We start from the raw sequence: 18,948 nt of genomic DNA on the forward strand, positions 1-18,948 counted from the left end.
GTAAGAAAAAACATGTATCAAAAACCTTAAAATGTCTATAACCTTTGCTCCAGAAATTATACTTCTAGGAACCTAGCCTAAGAAAGTAATTATAAATTTGAAATTACCTTAGGTAATAAGATACTAAAGTATTAATAATAGTGAAAGTAGGAAAAAATATAATATCCAATAATAAGGAAATGGTTAAATTATGAGAAAACCACAGAATAGAATAATTCACAGACATTAAATATGTTCATAAAGATTACATAACAACATAAAAATGCTTATAGTATAACATTAAGAATAAAAAGCAGAATATAACATTTTATAAAAAGATGACAAAAAATATGACACCTTTGTAAACTAAGTTTATAAATAAAAAGCCTGACCCAATAAGGCAAAGATTTTTTGTGTGTGATAAATCTATGGGTAATTTTTTTAAACTGCTTTTCTCTATTTTCTCTTTTCTTTCTTTATTTTTTTGAGGAAGGTTAGCCCCAAGCTAATACCTGCTGCCAATCCTCTTTTTTTTTTCTTTTTTCTGTGGCCAATCTTTTTTGGTTCTTCTTCTTCTCCCCAAAGCCCCCCACTACATAGTTATATATTCTAGTTGTAGGTCCCTCTGGTTGTATTATGTAGGACGCCACCTCAGCATGGCTTGATGAGCAGTCCCGTGTCTGCGCCCCAGGATCTGAACCAGCAAAGTCCTGGGCCACTGAAGTGAAGCATGAAAACTTAACCACTCAGCCACGGGGCCGGGCCCCAAACCTCCTCTTTTTACTGAGGAAGATTGGCCCTGAGCTAAGATCCGTGCCCATCTTCCTCTGCTTTATATGTGGGATGCCTGCCACAGCATGGCTTGATAAGCAACATGCAGGTCCACACCCAGGATCCAAACCAGCAAACCCCAGGCTGCTGAAGTGGAGCACATAAACTTAACTGCTACACCGCTGGGCCGGCCCCTACTTTTCTGTATTTTCTAAATGTTATTTCATGTATTTCATAAGCTCCTAATGAAAAATAAACATTGATAAAGAGACTTGGTACATATATTAGAGTGTAAGAAAGATAAATAGTCACAAACCTTGCCATCTAGTGTTGAACCTGCCTTAATAAAAAGATAATAACAAAATGCTTTAAAATTATAGATGTTATCAAGTCAAGAAAACAGGTTTCCCAATGTTTTTGAGAAAAATAATAAACCAACACACTTTTCATTTCACAAATCCAGAAAAAAACACTATCTTCCAGTGACATGATCCTAGTCCAACACCTCTGCTTCTGTCCATCGCCTAATTACAGCCTACATTTTGTGCATCTTTATAAAAAGATGTCTAATTACATAAGTCCAAGTAAACAATCTAGTTTTCTGAAGTGGAAATAAAAGGAATAATAATAATGATGTCAGTATTACTATTGAACTTTAACATCTCTACCTTTTGTGATCAACGGTTGCCAAATGGTACAAATTTTCTAGGTTATACATTATATACACCAGAATGGAGCAATGAAATCTAAGATCAAAGATTTGAATTGTTTTATACATATTTTAACAAGAATCTTGACTCATAGGTGGGAAAATCTTTTTGAAAATGTGAAGGGTCTTTGCATTATAATTCTAGGGCGGTATTGGCAAACTTTTTCTATAAAGGGCCAGAGAGTACATTGTTAGGGCTTCGTGGGCCATAGGATCTCTGTTGCAACTACTCAGTTCTGCCCTTGTAGTGCACAAAGCAGCCACTAATAAGATGTAAATGAATAAGCATGGCTCTGTTCCCAAAAAACCTTTATTTTCTGACATCTAAATTTGAATTTAATATAATTTTCACATGTCAACACATACTATTCTTCTTCTGATTTTTTCCAACCATTTAAAAATAAAAGAAAACAAATTCTCAACTTACAGGCAACACAAAAAGAAAGGTTGAGGGCCAGATTTTGCCCATGGCCTGAAGTTTGTCAAACTGTTCGTTGTAGTGTGATTTTTGATAACTTATTCAAAGGCCATATTCCTTGCTACACCTCACTGTCTGGAATGCTTTCATCTTTCTCCACCCTGCCTTCAAAATCTTACCTAACTTTTAAAGTCTTCCTCAAACACCTCCTTCATAAACATTTTCAGGGTGTCCTTAACCAAATGTGACTTCTCTTCCTTTGAAACTCCACAGCCTTTGTACCTTGTCTGGTTTTATGTATGACTATTGGTTTTGTCCAGTTATTGGTGTGCCAAGCCTTCCCCTTAATATTTTATGAGAAGAACCCTCTCTTACACATTTCTTATTGGCCACGGTGCCCTGCACATAGTAGAAGGTTAATAACAATGGTTGGATCGAAAGCTAACTATTCAACATCCTCAATTCCTAAATTCAGGCCCCAGTAGTTTATTAACAGCTTGTAAGGTCCTAAAAGAAATATTATAGACATTTGTTAAAGTATTCATAAGTTTTAAATACAGATGGATTCTAGTAATGTTAAAATGTAAAAACATATTTTATCTTGGAATCAAGTAGAATGCTTGGCATGTTGGCACGGGAGACAGATGAGAGAGCAGGGAAAGGACTGAGGCATGAGTTACAGGGCACAGGGTGCTGTGTGAGAGTCAAGTATCTGGCAGGCACAATTTGCTGCCCACAGGATACAACTCAGTCCTTTACCTGCCCTCTAAAGTCAAGAAAAGTGTCAGACCTCCCATGTGTCTAGGGTACTGGGGCCTGATTGCCCTGGGACACTTCTCACTCTTCCGCGTCAAACGGGACTGTCCTACACACCCAGGCACCACCTGGACGAGGAAGTTACATGGTTTCAGAGAAGAGCTCAAAGTAAAGTTTGGAATTTTCTATGAAATTTTTATATTTTTATCTAAATCTAAATTCCTATTAGACAGATATAATAGGGAATCTTTAGAAAATTTGAAATCACTCTGCCTGCATTTAGATCCTAGGAATCCTTATTAGCTGTGGAATCCCTGACAATTTACTTAACCTCTCCAAGCCATGATTTTGTCAGCTGTAAAAAAGAGAAATTATCATAGAACCTAACTCATGGGGATATTGGGCTGTTGTGATAATTAGATGAGTTAATGTCTGTAAGTCTTTAGAAATGGCACATAGTAAGCGCTATCAGTGTTAGCTAAGTATATAGAAGTGCATATATAGCTAAAAATAAATAGCATTACTAGTATTAAATAACCTCTAAAAAGCCACACATACCCTTGCCTTCAGACACATATTGTGTTTTATTTGATTCTTGAGATAGAATTACCATAGGAAGGAATTTACAGAAAATAGGAAACAGGCCATATAAGAATTTCAAGTAATTTTTTAAATGCAATAGAAGGAAAACAGGAAGCTGAAAATACATGTATGATTGTGTGACAAAGAGAGAAATAGGAAAAAAATTGAATCCCTCTGGGATTATCACAATAGTATTTCTCAAGCTTTGGCAGAATGCAATGACCAAAATCAGCTTCCATGCATGAGGACAATGGCAGTCAACTCACTGACCATACTTACCACCTTGCTCCACCCTACAGGCACCTGCCTTTTTGTCCTTTGCCTTATCCGTGCTTCCTTCCCAAAGCTTACTCTTATCCTTTTCCTTTTCTTCCTTGGAAACATGTTCCCTGGATTCCTCAGATGAGCCCTCTGCAATCTCTAGGGTTCCTTTCTTCGTTTCTTCTTCAAGAACATTCTCCAAGCTTTCCTCTATCGGCAGAGGCTTGGTCTCCACATCTGCTTTTATCATTTCTTGGTCTTCAGTGTCAATTTCTAGGGGATCCTCAATTGGAAGGTGGGGTTTTCCTGGCTCATCGTTTCCATTCAGGTCCTGTGAAGATGAACTTCTGGCACTTTCATTTGGACTGTTTTCCATGTGGACTTCCCTGTCCCCCAGTGCAGATTCATCTTCACTGCAACTAGAATACGAGTGACTTCTGGATGAGGTTGATGAAGCAGTTTTTATATCTACAAGAAATAAAAATGATGACATCACTGTTTTTCCATAAAGCAACTTATTTAACTGTGAGAATTATGTTAGTAATGAATCATACTGAAATTTTTAACATAACTTAGATTTTATATCCTTTCCCCATATATTCTAGATAATTGTCATGTTGAAGAAAAACCTTTGTAATCTATGAATCTATAGAAGTCTTCAACAGGAAATCGCATTTAACTGAAAACCAACTGTATTTTTCTATTTGTTGAAAGCCGTTTTATTGGGATAGCTTTGTAAGCACCTATTTTGTTATAGAAGAAATTGACTAATCTTTTGCTTGTTCAGCAAGAGCCCTTATTTAATTATTGCCTTGGATAGCCACAGTATTCTCTGTGCATCAAATTTAAATTTTTATCAATTGTAATATCCACCATACTAGTATACCCTGGTAGCTGGGTATGGTAAGAAGGTCTATGCATTTACACAATACCTGGACACTTAATAAATATTTTAAAGTGATGCTTGTGTACGTGTCTGTGTGGAGAAGGAGATATTGTCTTATTTCAGGTTCCCTTGAAGCAGACGATGAGATGAGGATTCATGTGGAAGTGACGTATTAAGGATATGCTCCAGGAGAAACTCTTAAGAGTGTAGGAGAAGCAGGGCAGAGAAGGGAAGAAGTCAATCAAGGGACCAATTTCAAGCAACATCTCAACCTCAGCTGGATCCCACGGGGCCCTCTGAAGTCTAAATGACGTTAGAATTTTCCTCCCTGGAGGAAGGAGTTGAACTTTCATACTCTGCTCCAGTCAGACATGGCTGCGGGCCACCCTAGGGGACATAACTCCCTGGCACTTCCAGGCACTTTGTGCCTGAGGGTGAAGTAACTCTGGTAGCCCAGGGTTGTCCTCTGAAGACAGCAGATGGTATGGAAGCTGGGAGCTGGGCACACAGAATCTGTGAAAGAGATTCTCGGAGATCTAGGCAGTACTCTGATATGATGCTACAGATATGCAGTCTAGAAATTTACGGTAGCCAAAAATGGTTTGGTACTACCCAAAAAACTTCCAAAAATCTCCAAGAAAGTAATATACACACTGAATCTCTATAAGGAAGAGGACGCCTAAAAGTCACCGCTCACAATGCAGGCCAGAGATATACAAAATTGCTTTTGATTTTTTAACCAATAAGTCTGTGCTTATAATTGTTTTTATAGAACACATTTTCAAATTAAATACCCTATACTTCAACCTGCCTAACTTTCTTGTTTTCTCTTCTCTGCTCTCTCCTTGCTCTCTGTTTCTCTTATTTCTGCGTGGCAGCGGCATAGATGGCTGCAGCAGCTGGTGCAGGGTTTAAGGAAAGAAAAACCTGTCTTTACTTTTATCCTCTCATCTCAGTTCCTCCAGCCCCAACGGCTCTCCATGACAGGGCTTAGCATTTTAAGTATAGTCGCAGAGACATATCAGAGTTTCCACAAAGATTCAAGAGATGCTACACAGCAGTAAAAAACAAACTGTAAAGAGCCTTTAAGCAACAGAACCCCTTAAGCACAATTCCATTTGTTCTTGTGTCCCAGTACCTTGACAGGCACCTGATGACCACTGTTTCTCAGAGGAATCACATGCTTTAGCCACTCATTCTTTCTCTCCATTTTATAAAACCTGGATATGCTGTCTCTCCGTAGGGAACAAAGCAGATCAAGGACAGTTGTCCTCTCTCTTATTTGTACCAGTTCAGAAACTTTAGGGACTATGACCTCCTCCTCTATGAAGCATCTCACATTTGTTTGTTTAAAAAAGAAAAACAACTCCTGTTTGCTAGTAGTTTGATCAATGGCTTTCATTAACTGCACGATTAACTAGGACACAATGTTATACTTGTTTTGCACTTCCAAAAATATGCATCTTTACCAGCTGAATATTGACATGCTGACTCTTACTTTTGACTCTAAAAGTTGTTCACAGAATAAATACTTGAGTGCTCCTCTATCTTTCCTGAGTAGCTTCTATTAACTGTATTCTTTTATTTCAAAACACTGAAATAAACAGGCCCTTGTTCAACTTTGGGTCAGTCCTTTAGAGAAGAAAAATCAAGAGAATGAATGGCCTCAAAGTAGAGAGGGGACCTGACCTCCCATATAAACTCATTTCCGCTTTCAAATCTCTCTTTAACCTCATTGCATGATTTAGCTTCACTCTCATTTCTTGCTCTCATTTTCATACCGACACTTTGGGGACTTTGGTTAAGAAAAAGCTCAAAATGCTTTAGGGCCATGGAATGGGATTTTCAACACTGCTTTTATTTATTCTCTTAGAAATAAAGCAAGTTTTTATATAAAGGAAGTTTGAGGACACATATGTAAGTTTTTTTGTCATTAGGAGGTAAAAAGTTATCTTCGAGGCAGATTGGTAAACAACTCTGCCTCCTACCCAATTCCATTTGTCTCTCCAGTGTTCCCCCCAGGGACTGATGGTGAAAGAATCTGCTGTTGGTCTTTATGGTAAAGAAATGACCTGCACTCATTGCCTGAGTCCTTGGCCAAAGCCAGCGAGTTTGGTGCTGCGCTTCCATGTCCTACACAGCATCTCTGACTTTTCTCTCTCCACCTTCAGTCAGTCCTCAAATCCTTTACTGCCTTCTCTTTTCCTGTCATTGATAACTATTCCTTCTTTTGCATCATTACTATTTCATGCAACATAAGATTGAGAGAAAATAATATGTTTTCCTGTAAAGATAAACCTAGGTGTTCTGATCATGACTCAGCTACTTATTAGCTTTGACTTTAGCTTTGCTACTTAACTTCTCTAAGCCTCTGTTTTCTTGGTTGCAAAATGAGATAACTCTACTTGCTTTCCATAAGTTATTGTAGAAATTACATGACAAAAAAATTTTCACCTAATCAAACCAATTAATCATTTCTTTATGACTTTCAGTCATTTTCCCTCTATGAAATCATACGTATAGTATATTCTAATAAATGTCTTTCTCATGATTCCACCCTGTACATTATATTAAGAACAGTAATCACAGTTACCATTTATTGAGGGATAAAAGGTAAAACCTGATCATGATTATGTACCTACTATGTGCCAAATAATAAGGTAAGCATTTTACAATCATCTCATTTAATCCCAAAGAATAGTTATTTATCCTCTTTTTCTAGATCTAGAATGTAAGGCCCCGGGAAGTTAAATGTCCACTAGCTATAAGGTAGCAAGTTTTGTAAAACACTTCTTTGTAATGACCCACTGTAGTAAAACCAAGACCCTTCTATCTGCCAAAAGGCCTTCAGACAGAAAGTCCCCACTGTCAGGGACCCGCCACTGCTTCTCTTACCTCACTTTCCACTATTACTATCCCAGAATACGAATGGAAAATAGTTCCCTCCAAAACACCAGAACTCATGGAATTCATGGTCTGCCCTCCCTTTTATATCTTTTGGTCATTCTTCATTTTGTTCACCACTCTGGAACCCAGACACAGTCCAATTAAAACACTCTGAGGCATACAATATGAATACAAAGGAAAAGATAGCTGTCAAAACCTTCCTTGGTTTATTTATAATACTGACCATGACACTATGTGCATGAAAATATATGTCATCCAGTGATTTGTTACTTAACAAATAGCTACTGAACACTGTGTGGGCGTTCACAAAAATTATATGTATATATCAGTTAACTCCACTGATTTTAACCAGTGGAATTGAATCTCCACTGTTTATACTGCCTGCCTAGCAAACTTGATATACACCTGACCAAGGGCAAAAACCACAGACACATCCACAGTCAACACCAGTCCAGCAAATTCAGGATGAACTCAGCTCTTCCTCCTCATAACTGAGGTTCTGAATTGTCCTCCACCTTCCTACCCACTTACATAGATTCATTCATTCACTAAAGGAGCACCTCCCATGTGTCAGGCAATGTTCTAGGTATTGAGGACACAATGGAGAAAAAGGCAGGCCAGGTCCCTGCTTCCACAGAGGTTACACACTCTGGACACACACTGCCTCCCTCTGCATGAGCACACTGGGTCAACTGTGCATGTTCAGGAAAGTGTTTGTTCATTTTCCTAAAGTGACTGTGGCTAGCTCCCCTAGAAGCTGTTGTTATTCTCATACTGCAATCAGTAGCCATAGTGTCTGTTCTGAACCAATTACAAGTCCTGACCTTAGTTTTCAATCATTGCCTCACCCCCTAGCATGGAGCACGGTGTTACTACAGTTTAAATTCGTCATTTCCTCCATTAGTGGCCTGATTTTAACTACTTTGTTTTGGCTTACTAGCTTGAAGCCTATACAGATGCTTTGATTAAAGTGCACAAATTCAAATACATAAATTCAGTTAAATATTTAGATCACTCCAATGACGTACCATGTGTCCCAACCCAGTGGACACAAAACCCTTCTGAACTCTAGTACGAATTGTGTCTCTCTTTCCCTTTCTTTAGTCCAAGGGTTCAGCAAAATCTGCATAAATACTGCTCCTATGGTCTTCAAATCAACCATTACATGTGAATTTATATATCCTACTATCACTGTATTAATAGTTCTATCTTGATTATACTCATGAGTTCATAAAAATCTGTTTATATTTTATATTAGATATTGTAGTTCAGTCAATATCTTCATGTACAATAATGCCTAATTAGACAAGTGCTTTGTACTCCACAAATATTGTAGAATAAGAGTATGCTTAATGAAAATAGAAGTAGAAATCATTAACTCCCAGTTATGAACAGTGACTAGTTATTTGTCTCAAAGGAGAGCATATGTCCTCATATGGATAATTCATTCACTCAATTAATCAATGAGACAAATATATACATTACTTTGTAAGGGTAAATATCTAAAGGTAAATGCAGATACAGCAGGAGGAGAAGAAGAAATAAAGAAAGCTTAAAAGTTCCTCCATATTTACTTTTAATTGCACTTTCTAAACACTAAGGTGCACACCTAGAATATTGAGAATATAATCAAATCTTTTATCACAATGTGCTGCCTAAGTCTTTTTATATTTATCCATTAATCTAGTCAATCACCTGTGCATTCCACAAGATTTTTTTGGTTATCTCAGTAGCGCCTTTGCCATGTATAAGGCAGATTCAAAACTAGAGAAAACCCTCATAGAAAAGTATTTTATGTGAATGAAAAGATGAAGCTGAATTTAAGTCTTCACCTGAAAGCCATGACTTTCTACTTCAACAATCAAAAAGTGAATATAGATTGAAGAATTCTCACCATTAAGAAAAATTAGAGTTTGACTAATTATGCAAAAATCACACATATAGACTCTGACCAGAAGGACACAGACAATCTTCCCCTAATCCTCTCAGGCCCAGTGAGCAGACAAGTTACAGTGAGTCCATGGAGTGTATAACCTCACCACAGAAGGAGCAGCTCCCCTCGGCCTTCTCTTCAAGCCCACCATCAGGCCAAGAAATGAAGAGTGAGCTTCTGAAGTCAGTGAGCCAAGTAAACAATAGTTTTGTGACTCTGGGATTTTAAAAGTCTTTAAAGTTTACTTCTTCAACAGATTGAAAAATAGCACAAGTAAAATATCTCTCTTACTAGGAAAAAACTAATTGTTTTTAGTCTTATTTTCTTTTCTTCGTATTGTGGGAATAAGTTCTCTTTCAACTTTCTCATGAGGAGCTACTTAGTCTCTCCCTCTTACTCATAGGCACTATCATCCAAATTGCCCATAAAAGTCTAAAAGGCTACTCTGAGCAACATGACACTTTTCCCCCCAGCCTTTATAACATTCATCTATGACAATATCTTTTCAACTGGTGAATTAGCGCCTGGGGTTGCCAACATAAATGCAGAGAAAAGGAAGCTGTCGTTCTTTTTAAACGATGGTGAGTCTCACACATCACTCCTAAAGCGGGGTCCTCTCTCAGTCAGCTCTCAGTCCGCAGCACTCGATCACTCACGGGCTGCTCAGCACAGTGTATTCATCAAGGCGGCCAACGCAATTGTTAGCTGGCAGTTCAAATGGGGCCCACTTGTCACAAGAGTGACAGCCTGGGCAATTGTTTGCCCTCTGGGAACAGGTGCAGGCAGGTTCAAATGAAACACATCCAAATACTAACAGCAAGATTCTTAATCATGTCAATAAAAGGGATGTACTGGTGTCTGGCATTCAGTGGTCACAATATGCCTCTTACACTTTTGAAGATGAAATGTTGTCTGGCTTTTCAACAATGTTCGAAGGAAGCTATCATGTCATTATCATTTTTAATACATGCTTCTTGTTTGCTGGATGAAATCTCTAATTCTGATACTCCACATGCTAAAAGGCATGTTTTTGAATAACACAAGGTCAGGTTATCAAAATAAAGGGATGGAAAAGAAAAGAACCTGGAGGTGGGAAAAAGAAACAGTAACAAGCAATGAGATTTTATCTCAGAATAATGGCAAAGTTTTAATGTAAATACCAAGAAGGTAAAGGAGCTCTTAAAAGAATAGTTTTATACTGTTATGATTAAAACAACAAGATAAAATAGTTGGCCAATTTAATTTTTGGCTCTAAAATTTCCCAACATTTGTGGACTAGATTTCATATGTTCTGATAGCTTTCATTACATACCTATTTAAAATATTCTATATTCTATATTCTATATTCTATATCTATTTAATGCCTCTAACTCTATACAGTTTTTTTCAATAAACTCCCACTGGTAATCATATAGCATAAATGTAACTAGATATCATGGCGCTAACAAAAGCACCTTAGTATTCTTGGTGTGAACACAATCAAGTAATTGCTCAATAGTCGCAAAATATCTTTTAGGAAATCACCTCTATGAGGAACAACAAAGACAACATACAATCCGAGCTTTCATGGTGTAATTAATTTGTGTGCTATGAACTAGTGTAACTCGAGGGGCAAAATTTAACACACATGAACAAGTGAAAAATGAACTACCGAATGATGGAGTTTCTAAAATAAAGAGCTCAATGAAGGCTGCCAAAATAGGAGAGTGTCATGGAAGAGGAGGAGGATGAGCTGGAACTGAGCAGAAAGACAGGGAGTGGGGAGGGAGGTCCATGCAGGGAGGAGAAGGGTAAATTTGGGTAAAATTAGAAAATGTCCATTTTTATTTCCTCTGTTTCAAAACAAAACTAAAAAAGAAGCTAGAGAATAGGATAAGGTGAAGAGCTCAAGATAGATGCCTCTAAAATGTATATTCTTAAGGAAGCAAAATCCTTGTAGTGGGGGGATTTGCTTTACTTTTAGATAAGTAGATATTTTTTGATTTGGAGAAATGTTATATTGTTTCTCCAAAACCCAGGTGCTGAAGTTAGATGTTTGCATCTTGGCTCCACCACTTTCTGGCTGTGTGAGTTACTTAATCTCACCATTTCCAAGTTTATTTATTTGTAAAATGGAGATAAAAAGAAAAAGCACCTGCTTTTTAAGGTTGTTTGAGGTAAATCAGATAATTCATGTAAAATATTTGGCACAGGGCTTAGCACAAAATAGAGTCTTAATAAGCAATACCTATAGGAGGCCTTTCCAAACACAGGATTCCAATTATTTATATGCAAGCAGTATTCAATGCCAAAGCTCACCTATCGCTCTCAGTTATCCTATAATTACAAGTCTAATGATTAAAGCTTTCTCTCCAAGGAAGATTCAAGTACTGCCTACATCCTTCTCTGTTTGAACATAAAAAAAAATTACTCTGTCTTAGAAAAAATCCATTTGATCTCGAGAAAGCAAGGTGATTATTCAGCACAAAAATAATCCCCCGATGACCATATATTGAAAGAATGTACTGAATCTCCATGAATCAACACTTGAAAACTCCCCACCATTACTGAAGAAATAAAAAGTTGAGTCCTTTGTGTTTTGAACCAGTTATGTTTATATGCAAACAGACTTTCGATCTTCTTCCAGGTTCAAGTCACTGGTATAGTTTCTTTAAAATCACTGACTCAGGTGATAACACTTTTCCATTGAAGTCTTTAACTTTCCCTATGTCATATAGGAATATAAACTTAAATCCAATATAAACTTAAATTCAGGTTGAGAAAAGAGCTTATATATTAAGCATGTCTAGAAATACAAAATTTAAGTATTAAGAAAAATTATAGAAAAGGCCTAGTTTAAGACTTTACAAAAAATCTTTCAATGTCTATTATTATTGAGTAGTTCCTTCAAGTGTAATAAAAAGGGCAGCAAATCTTGTTTTCAAATTTACTGAAAGTTAACATCACTCTAACTTTTCACATTGTGCTTCACTCTTTCCTTTGCCCGTCAGGAAGCTCAGTGTTAAATTTTTAGTTCTAGCATAGTCATGCTCCCATCTACAGTTCCTAGTAAAATTATCTTCTCTTTCACTCTATAGAATTTCTGCTCTCTATTTTATTGCCTTGTATCTGCATGCATGAAATTTTAGAATAAGTTTGCTTGAATTCCTTCCTGAAGAGAGTAGAACTATAAATATTTGCTCTTGTGATTACTTCATTACTTAATTTACTCTTACTTTATGTTATTCTAATATATTCCTTGAATTCAAAATTTTAAGATTTTATACAGAAAAAAATTTGAGAGGTGAAAAGAATGGGGAAAAGGGAGAGCAATTCAAAAAGTCATCATAAGGTGACCTCGTTCTCCAGTCTAAAGCAAACTACACAGGCACACACATATTTACATGTAAGAGAGGGTTATTGTTATTACTGTTAAATGCTCTCAATGTACCAAGGAGGATCTTTGATTAACTAAGAACCACAAAGCCTTGGCCAAATCCTTCCACAGGACAAAGCAGGCAATGGTTTCCTTCTTTGACTAGACATTATTTTGGTGAATTAAGTTCTTTAAAAAGGTCTTAAAAACTTAAGATAGGCTTCAGATGAGGAGGATTTCTTTCTCAGAGTCATTTCAGGCTTGAAGATTATGAGGGATGCACCTTTGCAAAGAGAGATAATCCTTGCATGAGACTAATATGCCAGCATCCTGTGTTCAAAGTAAGCTGAGAAAAAAAAATGAACCTAAGACAGGAATCTTCAACTTTTCCATTAATTGAATAGGAGGTAATTTTCATTTTTCAAAACCCACAAAATGAGTCGTGTGTGTGTGTGTGTGTGTGTGTGTAAGAGGGGATAGTTTGGAACTTAAAAAGAAAAAAAAGTAGTAACTTTGTAAGTAAACAGAAGACGGTCATCACTACAAGCTTTACCTGACACCGTGAAAAATCTCAGAAAACTAAGGGAAGAAAAAAGATTAAAGAGTGACTCTAGAATCTGGATATCTACAGAAGATTGATTCATCAGCATCCCCTGATCAGGGAATGGAGCAGGGCTCTAAATAGTCCCTTAAAAGAGGGTTATTTCAGCAAACGTAAGGAAAGAAAAGCAGTAAGCACACTTGCTAAACAGCCTATGTCATATGATAAGCTGAACAACTTGCCTTGCTTATCCTCTTCCAATTCACTTTCAGAGCATCCATCACCTTCATCTTTCATATTGTCATCAGCATCTGGTGCCTTCTGCCACGAGGTTTCACTCTCCTTTTCAGGGTCTAAATTATCTTTTTCATCATCTGAGGGTGACTTTGACATTCCATTCATTTGATCATCAGCCTGTCCTTCTTCATTAGCTTTCTCATCTTGTTTCTCTTCATCTGCTTCAAAATCTTCTTCATATTCTGAGAAAAGAAAATCTCCACTATGAGAATGAAAATAGAATCCCTGATACTTAATCCACTTCACTTTAATGAGAACCTTGACTCCATTATCCTCTCTTCTCCCGGCCTTTCTTCACTTCTTTTTCACACAATTAGTGAACATGAAAAACTAACAGCAAATGATCAAAGATTGCAATCAGTTACATACACAAGAGCACAAAAGAAATGAAGCTCCAAATGACAAGCCTGAAACCTAATAAAAGTTCATTTACAAATGGATATCATCATCTACAATAACCAAAATGGACAAGAGGAGAACTTGATAGAAAACAATACATTAGAAATAAATTAAAAATGAAGAGAACAGGATTATAATAATAAAAGTTAATTTGGAGACCCAGGGAGTCATATTTCATGTGAAGAATGTTCAAAATATTTGGATATCAAGTTAATGAATAGTGAAGTGGAAAAATTCAATTAATCAAGTCCAAAGGACCTAAGAAGTAACACTGTGAATAGCACATTCTTTTAGAACCCAATGGACATCAAGAAAAGGCATTATGAAGGATTCTATACCTAGGTCAGAACTGAATCATATGCATTATTCATCCCTACAATCAATAAAATAATTACTCTCCAAGGATAAAAATTCTTATAAAATAGAACATTCCTGTCACAGCCACTAATTTGCTTCATTCCCTACAGAGGTGTAACAAATCTGTAGCAGAAAAAGAAAATTGTCACATCAGATAAACTCCAGCTGTCCCTTGTGGTTATAATTTTTCACCTTTCATATTTAATTGTTCCCCTTTTTGCTTCTGCCAAAAACTAAAAATCTTGAAGTGACAACATGCCAAGGATAGAGAGCAAAATGATTTCAAGCAGAACCAATTAAGCAAATAAACAATTATCTTTAAAATAAAAACTACAGGAAAAATAAAGCTTTCTGTATTCTCTGTGTTTTAGTTATTAGATATTCTGGCTTCTTTTCCAGTGGTGGGGGCCTCTCGGGTAATTACTTGAGAGCTATCCACCCTGCTGCAAGGAAAGAAACTTAATTTAGAAATGCACGCCCTGTGCATATGAAGAAAGCTCTGTAAAGGCAGAGAATGTACGAGGGAGATGTAAGAGGAAAAGTGAATCGGAAATTGTAACGAAGAAAGGCAAACAAAGAGAATTCATCACAAGAAGGTTTTCATGAAAGAGATTCAATATGGGGAACAAGAAATGCAAATTATTATCAATAAAACAAAACTGTAAAATAAGAAAGAAGATGAAGAATTCAGTTTATATTGCATGAAACAAACAGAAAATACTAATGAAAACGTATATTTTGATCCAAATATTTCAGGCCAAGTAATAGGATAGTTCCTGACTAGTCCCAGTTAGCTGTCAATCAATAAGCCTTTATTGAGAATCTTCTATGCAGAAAGGGATAAAATTGCAAGCTAAAAGACATTACAATAACACAACCCCTGCTATCACGGAATTTCCTCTTTTTTTTTTTTTTGAAGAAATAAGATGTAGGTACACAAGACATGTTGTACTCATAGTAGTTTTTATACGTGGTCCTCAGTAACATTAGTTTCAACACTACTGGGCTCAGTTGCTATGGATTTTTATATAGGACTTATGATTGTGTGAAATAGTGTCAGATGAGTGGAATGGAATCATAGTAGGGCAGAATGTCATTTGGAGATCATGAAAGATTTCATAAAAGGAGTATACGTTAGCCACAGAATACACACACACAGAGAAACAAGCATCTCTTTACAGATATTTGCTGCTGGTCACAGAACAAGCAGGGGGCCGGACAGAACATGAGTGAATTGCTGCAATTCCATCAAGAGTATTACATAGTGGTGAAATAGGAGATCTTTGGAGTCAAGCAATGCCCAAGTCCCAGTTAAAACACTTACTAGCTGAGTGAGCTTAGGCAATTTGCTTAACATCTTTAAGCTTCAGTTTTTTCATCTGTGACACGGGTAGTACCAGCACCACAAAGCTGTGGTGAGTATTATAAGCAGTAATCCCTGGGCTATGTTTAGTCCTGTGCCTGGCCAGGAGGTGCCTAATAAATATTAGGGATTAGTAGTCACAGTGATTGTGACTGGGGTGGAGGGAGTTCATCAAAGAACAGGAGAAATCACACACAATATGTGCTCTGTTGACAGCAATACACTTTAATGGAGATACCTGATTAAGAGAAGTACAAATGTCCACAATTAGGACACCATTACAGTTATATTATTGAAACAAAGCATAAAATTGAAGGAACATGTAATGAACCACAAGAACAGTCCCTGCATCCTACTTTGCGGGAGCTTCTGTTTTTCTCTCAAAATATGAAATTCAAGGCTGCCCTGGCTTTGTTCTACTCACCACCACCACCATATGTGAATACTAGGCTTCTGTTAACCAGGAGCACTGTATTAGCATTACAGCACAAAGCACACCTCCTCGGTGTCATCTACTTGTGTTTTCAATGTGAATGAACTGGTGGCATGCTTTCTGGATTCCTTTTTGTAATTTCTTCTGTTTCCCCCATCTCATGTTCCTTCTTCCAGAGAATTTAATTAGCTTGTTGTTTATCATCCCCACTAATGAGGAAGCAAGTCAATACGAGGTCAACATCAATCCAGCTGCAACCCTCCCTCGCTGACCTCCACTCAAGCTTCTACTGCCCTTACCATCAGCGGCTGTTCTGCAGGCAGCTCAAGCCTGGCTGCAGCTGTTTCTTCTTCTTCTTCTTCTTTTTTTTTTAAATAGCAATGGGCATTTAAAGTCCATTAACTATTCAACACAGAAGAAAGATCTTGAGGAAAGCTGTATTATACTCATAATGTACACTATGCGTAGTACTGGCCATGTTGGTTTAAGAAAAAAATGAAGAAAACGAAAAGCATCTATTGAACACGGCCTTAATAAACCCACGTCTTGAAAGTAAAAACACATCCCGTTTGTTAATCTCTCTGCTACTACTGTTGCCATAGATATTTTTCATTCTCAGTCTAAGATAAGAATAAAGGCTAGAAGGGATCATGAGAGAGCTAAACTGGGTCAAAGTGTTGTAAGTGAAATCTTCTTCAAGACAGTCACATTCTTTCAGTAATAAATAAACATGAAGTCCAGTGCTATAACAGCCCTGTAGTTATTCTCTTGGATTTCTGATCCCCTTGGGCAGCAACAAGATGCGGTGAGGAAGGAGAGACCTGGGATCTGCCCCTTTCCTGGTGCCAGCCCCTCCGCAGCTCAGCCCAGCCCATGGCTACTGCTCCTCTAGTCCAGCTTTGTCTCCTGGGTGCAAGAGGAACACTCAGGCAGCTCCTCCTTTCTGATTCTTTGAACACCTCACCCACAACCAGGTAACATCAGGGATAACTTGCACAGAATAGGAGGTTGGACAGTGCTTGAAAGCCTGGGCTTTGGAATTAAACAAGCCTGGGGATTAAGGGTAGCAGAGTGTGCTGCCCCAAAATACGCCACTCTGGCATAAGGATTATTGTGAGCTGAAGGCAATTGAGAAGTATAAATGCAAGAAAAGCTCTCTGCCCTCCTCCTATTTGCCTAAAAGCAGGGCATAAATTTTCGGAGGTTTCTCTGCTCCCCTCTCTACCAGGAAGACAGACGTTAATCCTAGGGGACAACTCTAGACGCTTATCAGCCCAGAGATGGCACCAGAGGAATCAACATTACAAACCTCACTAAAACTAACATTAGCTCCCCCATATACTTGCCTTCCCACAATCTGCTGCCCCTAGAAACTCAAAGCCTTTTCCTTTGTCTTGGCATTTCTCTAAAAATGCATTTTTCATTTGTTAAGATGCCATATAAACCCAAGTTCTAACCATCTCTTTGAGGTACTCAGCTCTGAGTGCTCTTATGTGTGTGTGCAATGCACATGCTAATAATCGTCTGTTTCTTTTTCCATTTTGAACCTCTTTTGTCAGTGTAATTCACAAGACCCCAGCCAATGAACCTAAGATGGGGAGCGGGAAAACAGTTTTTCCTCTCCTACAGTATGAATCCTAGTTCTGTTACTTTCTCTCTGTATGTCTGAGTCTCAGTTTCCCAACCAGTAAACTGGAGGGGGTAATAGTTCTACCACATGGAATGGGGAGGCTAAGAAGAAATACTGTGTGGAAAGTGCCTGACCCAGTACTCAGTGCCTGGCACTTTTATTACTACTACTACTGTATATATGGATGTGTGTGTGTGTGTGTGTGTGTGTGTATGTGTGTGTGTGTGGACAGAAACAGAGAGAGGGAGAGGGAGAGACAGGGAAAGAGGGAAAGAGAGAAAGAAAGAAAGAAAAGGAGACAGAGGAGGAAGAAGAAGAGGAGGAGGAGGAAGAAGAAGAAGGGAGAGGAGAGGAGAGGAGGGCAGGGGAGGGAAAGAGAGAGGTGGGAAGGGGTGAGGAAGGGAGAGAAGAATAAGAAAGCCGGACAGGCAGGCAGACAGGCTCCAGGACCCCAAGCGTATGTCAACTGTTTTAGTTACGGAATATTCTATCACCATACAACTATATAGGTTGTGCCTACCTGAGGCCAAATCATCAACTTCACCAAAGCAAGTAGATTCAAATACTAAAAAAGAAATTGGCAAAATTCTATTTGGTCAAAATGGTCTCTCTCTGCAGAAGTGCACAGAGCCTCAGGCTCACACAACCATACACTCCCCTTCCCCTCGTGCCCCTACAAGCACTTCAACCCCTCTGGACTTAGGCCTGCCCTCCTCCGAGGTAGGTGACACAGGGCTCCATGCAAAGCAGCGGAGGAAGATGGTCAGGGGTTCCTCACAAGGAATGGAGCTGCCTAAAGATGATAACCGAGAACAACATTTAATGGATATTTTTGCAAATTTTAATAATCAGATTTTGAAGACTTAAGAAAAGCAACAACAAAAGAACCAGTGTTATCCATTACCATATTTAAGTATATTTTCCTGGTCATCTTCCCAAATATCTTGCCCTGGTTTTCCTCGCAGTTCCATTTCTTCTACAGCAGTTCTCACTTCTGGGAACCCTGTTTTTTCTTCTTGAGCTGAAAAAATGGCTGAAGCCGATGTTTTGCTCCCCTCCATCTCATTCCTTCTTGGCATCATGTACTCTCTATCCTTCTTCAGTTTCCCCTCACCCTTCTTCAGTTCCTCTCTTTTCTCAATACTCTTTTCTTTCCGAAGCTTTGGTGATGTTGGTTTTTTGTCAAGGCCCATGGCAATAATGCACCTATGAAAAATATTAACATAAAGTATTTATTAACTTTTATATATAGTGCAGTGGAACCTCAGCGCTTCTTAAATCACTTATTCCAGTAAGACATGTTATAAGGAATATTTTTATTATAGTACAGAGTTAATTAAAATAAACTGTTTTATCTTTATTAACACTAAA

The 18,948-nt window shown here is 37.8% G+C and overlaps 1 protein-coding gene across 2 annotated transcripts in view; it reads right to left on the minus strand.

The window, feature by feature from the left end:
• Positions 1-18,948, minus strand: part of ERICH3 (glutamate rich 3) — a 103,165-nt gene that overhangs the window by 16,464 nt on the left and 67,753 nt on the right. For both annotated transcript variants that reach the window (XM_070486603.1, XM_070486604.1), the window contains 3 exons: positions 18,482-18,783; positions 13,341-13,577; positions 3,495-3,944 (listed from right to left, as the gene is read on the minus strand). In XM_070486603.1, coding sequence (XP_070342704.1) covers positions 3,495-3,944; positions 13,341-13,577; positions 18,482-18,783 — 989 coding nt within the window. The remainder of the gene's footprint in view (positions 1-3,494; positions 3,945-13,340; positions 13,578-18,481; positions 18,784-18,948) is intronic.

Source organism: Equus asinus, chromosome 16 (assembly GCF_041296235.1).
Source record: "Equus asinus isolate D_3611 breed Donkey chromosome 16, EquAss-T2T_v2, whole genome shotgun sequence".
Taxonomy (NCBI): Eukaryota; Metazoa; Chordata; class Mammalia; order Perissodactyla; family Equidae; genus Equus; species Equus asinus.